This window comes from Cajanus cajan, chromosome 8, assembly GCF_000230855.2.
Source record: "Cajanus cajan strain Asha chromosome 8, NIPB_CcT2T_4, whole genome shotgun sequence".
NCBI classification, from domain to species: Eukaryota; Viridiplantae; Streptophyta; class Magnoliopsida; order Fabales; family Fabaceae; genus Cajanus; species Cajanus cajan.
Window position 1 is genome coordinate 6,750,704 of NC_138524.1, and position 3,945 is coordinate 6,754,648.

Below are 3,945 nucleotides of genomic sequence, written 5' to 3' on the forward strand. Positions count from 1 at the left end.
CCATCTCACTAGATGATAAACCAAAATTACCACACAGTCAGGAAAGATATTCTCACCTATAACATACACGAACATCTCAAGATAACAAACCTAGTTAGACATCATCAAACAAGATAAGTATAGCACAACAAGGCAAGGTCATAATATAATAAACAAGAGATCACGACTCTTTTCTTGGGGAATGGGGCGTTAAAAGAAGAGGCAGGGAATCTACCTTACTTGAAGATTCCACTGAAATGAGATGGTTTAACCAAAACAATAAAGCAGCTGTGGGTGAAATCTTCAGCCTCCCACATTGTGAAGCCAAACACTTCTTAGTGCATTGATAGACCACATCATGGTTCCCACTTCCATAATCCACATCCACATGTTAAAACAAATTAAAGCCAATGAAAGCAAGCTTGACTGCATATTATATGCTGACTTCTGATTCTTAATCCACATTTCATACCCAACAAAATGAATAATAGACAACAGAAGCCCAAACTCCATGTGACAAGTCTAAAAGTTTTCACTCAAGAAATCCATTCCCTTTCCCTAAAAGGTAGGGCTGCAACATACATAATACACATGGTGTTCCATCACCAAGCCCCTAATAACCATAGATGTAACAGCAAGAAAATATAATATGGGTAACTCATTCAGTTTGCATTGCCTCTGAATGATACTTCTCCAAATCAGCATCAAGATCTTCTGCGGATACCTTTTCGCCACGACCTCCTCCACCACGACCTCTTCCACGTCCTCGATCCCTTCGAATGCCTTGTCCTCTTCCTCCTGGCCTTCTTAATGCACCACCTCTTCCTTGTCCACTGAGCCAGATCAATAGCACATACGGTAAGATCTTAATGCAGGGAAAAAAAAAAAACTTAACCATCACAAGCAAAAAAAAAAAAGTATTTCTTGATAAAGCATCAAATGCCATGTCATGAAATAGGTCGATTATTCAAATTAAATGACAAAACAAAATCCAAAAGTGAAAATAGAACACTTTAAAGATGTAGTACGGAAACAAAGAAACACATCCTTCTCGCATCCATTGAGAACAGCTAGCAACAGGAACACTAGTGACAGTCATCATTAACTAATTGCAAACATCATAAAGCATAACCCATTAAGCTTTCTAGCGAGAATAAAAATGTATTCAGTTTCCAAGCATAGCAATATATACACATCCAAAATTACCAGTCAAATCTACAGAGGGAAAAAAGGCAAATCGAAGGACATAGAATGCAAGAAAGGACCACAAATCCAAAAATCAAATTTAAAAAAACAGATTATTAAAGAACTTAGTCATTAAGCAAGTGTATACCTTCGAGGAACTCCATTAAAGTTTCCAATAGCTCCATTTGTGGCAGGAGCCACACCAGGTGTAGCAATGTTGGTTCCCACAATCTCTATCTTCATTGGTTTCCCATCTAGCTGAACATTGTTGTACCTTTTTACAGCAGCCACGGCATCAGATCGTCGTGAAAATACTACTTCAGCCGTACCCTATGAAAAAGAGATTTTATAAACTACTGCAGAACAGAACAAATTGAACAGAAAGACCATATTATGCCAACAGGATAACATACCTTCGATCTGCCACTTCTGTCATAATGAACCCCGTGCCGTTTCATGTCACCAACTTCAGAAAACAATTCCTGAGTAGTACAAAAATTGAATTTCAAACTCTGAAAGAAAAACTGTAAGGGTGTACCAATTTTTTTCTTATTTTGGAAGAATATACAATTGTAATTAAATAATTGCTTTCTTTATAAATAAAATACTAGGCATATCAGATTTCTGGGAATAATATAGGCAGACCAGAGTAGTCAAAGGCACACCTACGGGTCTGTTTGAGAGTTGGGTATTGCAAGGCCAGGGAACAGAGGACGATTTCTTTTATTTTAAAACTTGGGAGAGTTATATACAGTTTACAAAAACTAAATAAAAGATTAGGGCATTAAGTTTATATTAATTATTTTAAAAATTCATTGAACAAGAGAATATTTATTAGAAATATAATCCCTAGCCTTTTCCTCCCATCAGCCGCCACCTACTCTCAAATAATAATAAAAAAAAACTAAAATGACAGCGGTTTCAGGGGTATTCTTGACTTTCAATGTGCCATCAAAAGAGTGGCCATGAAACCGTTACTTCCAACAATTTTTTGCGAAAGGTTCGAAAATGGAAGCAACAGGGGATGCTCCACTCTGCCACCCCGCAATCGCAGAGCTATTGCAAGCGATTGACTACTCTGATTACAATAAACTCCAAGCTCAAATTTATAGCACACACCTTCAAGTGAGACGTTTGGAAACAATTAACTTTGGGAAAATAAACACAATCTCTCTTGGGAAATTGGCAAAAATATACAATTATTTTTCTAAAACACGATTATCGACCCCCCCCCCCCAAAAAAATACAAAAAAAATGAGTGACAACTGTTAGGTCTGCGTGAGAGCCCAGGCAGAGGAAAAGTAATAAGAAGCATAAAGAGCAACCAATTTCAAATTGATACAGCAACAACCCTAAATCACAAAGATCCTTGCACAAACCTATTCACAGTTCGCATAACATTAACCCGTGTGCATCCCTCACAAAATCTGTGCAAGTACCTTCTTCTTCCTTAATAAAATACGGAGCCTCTCTCAAAATAGAACAAGAATTCCAAACAAACTCCCAAATATCATCTCATGACTCATACTAAAATTCCAGGTCATGCCAAATGAAAACAGACACAAACACAAGGCCATACACCAAAAAAAAAAAACAGAGATAGTTATTATTATTACCTTGATATCATCGTTGGAAACTCCAAAATCCAAGTTCGAAATGTAAAGTTTGGTCCCAGTCTCAATGGAAGGCGCACGGCCTCCTTGAGCAGGGTATCCCCCCACAGCCACGTGCTGATCTGCATACATATCGTGCTGCCACGTGGCCTCCGGCGCCTGAATTCGACGATTAAACAAATCCGACGCAAAATTAGGGTTCCGGATCGAAAACCGAACGCATCAAAATTAATAGCAGCACGATCCAGGAAGGTACCTTAGCGGTGGAATAAGGAGCGGCGCGGTTGGCGGCTCGGTTAGAGAAGCGGCGAGAAGGTCCAGGTCCCGATCTGGAGGTTCGGGCGCCGCGGCCACGCGAGTTTCCGGATCCAGATTTTTTGTTGTTCTTGATTATGTCGTCGAGGGTCATATCGAGAGCTGCAGACATGGTTGCTAACGAGAGAGAGAGATTAGGGTTTCTGCAACAACGAGCTCTGAGAGTGAAAGGGGAAGAAGCGTAAGGTTTCGTTCAAAGGAAGTTGATGGAAGAGAGAGGGTGGGAGAATTACAACCCTTATTTAAAACATTATTTTTTAATAAAAACCTCATCTGGACTGGATCTGCTATTTAAATACTTTTATTTTTTTTACAGCATTTACTGATTTTAAATAATATAAATTAATAATTTTAATTATATATCTTTCACAGCATTTAGTGATTTTTTATTTATTTTAATCATTTATTTTTTAAATTTGAATAATTGGGTACAATAAATTGATATAAAATATATTCCAAATTTGAAAATGTTATTGAAAATAAATGTTAAAAAGTAAGATAAAAAAGTTTAATTTAATTTTGTTAATAATATAAATAAGCTAAGTGATATTTAATTAGGATTATGGAGATTTTCAAATAATGTATCAAATCTGGTATTAGACTTTTTCCACTTAATAAAAGTATTATAATATTAAAAAGATATACAATTTTTCTTATGGATTATATGTAATATGGATTTCGTGAAACATTTTTTAATAAAATCTATACATATATACCTATTTAAAAATTCGACTAAAATCACCTGAGATTTTTGTGGTATGCTTTTTAATTTATCTTTCTTCCTCCTCTATCCTCACTACTTTCTTTCTTTGTTATTTTTCACTGTTCTTATTTCTCTCGGTTTTTCGTCTCC

At 36.4% G+C, this 3,945-nt stretch overlaps 1 protein-coding gene across 1 annotated transcript; it reads right to left on the reverse strand.

Annotated features, from left to right (window-relative positions):
• Positions 1 to 380: 380 nt before the first annotated feature.
• On the reverse strand, positions 381 to 3,342 carry LOC109798612 (RNA-binding (RRM/RBD/RNP motifs) family protein). The gene is made up of 5 exons (XM_020358944.3): positions 3,034 to 3,342; positions 2,781 to 2,936; positions 1,578 to 1,646; positions 1,313 to 1,494; positions 381 to 812 (listed from the first exon to the last, which is right to left on the reverse strand). Exons 1-5 carry the CDS (start codon positions 3,202 to 3,204, stop codon positions 638 to 640), a joined length of 753 nt encoding a protein of 250 aa, XP_020214533.1. The 5' UTR covers positions 3,205 to 3,342; the 3' UTR covers positions 381 to 637.
• Between the last annotated feature and the right edge of the window lie 603 nt (positions 3,343 to 3,945).

What these genes read in the sequence shown, in the direction of transcription:
- LOC109798612 (XM_020358944.3), bottom strand. Translation starts at nt 3,204, where the DNA reads ATGTCTGCAGCTCTCGATATGACCCTCGACGACATAATCAAGAACAAC. An exon ending in TTTCCAACGATGATATCAAG is followed by an intron (nt 1,647 to 2,780) that starts GTAATAATAATA and finishes TGTACTACTCAG; the next exon opens with GAATTGTTTTCTGAAGTTGG. An exon ending in TTTAATGGAGTTCCTCGAAG is followed by an intron (nt 813 to 1,312) that starts GTATACACTTGC and finishes GATCTGGCTCAG; the next exon opens with TGGACAAGGAAGAGGTGGTG.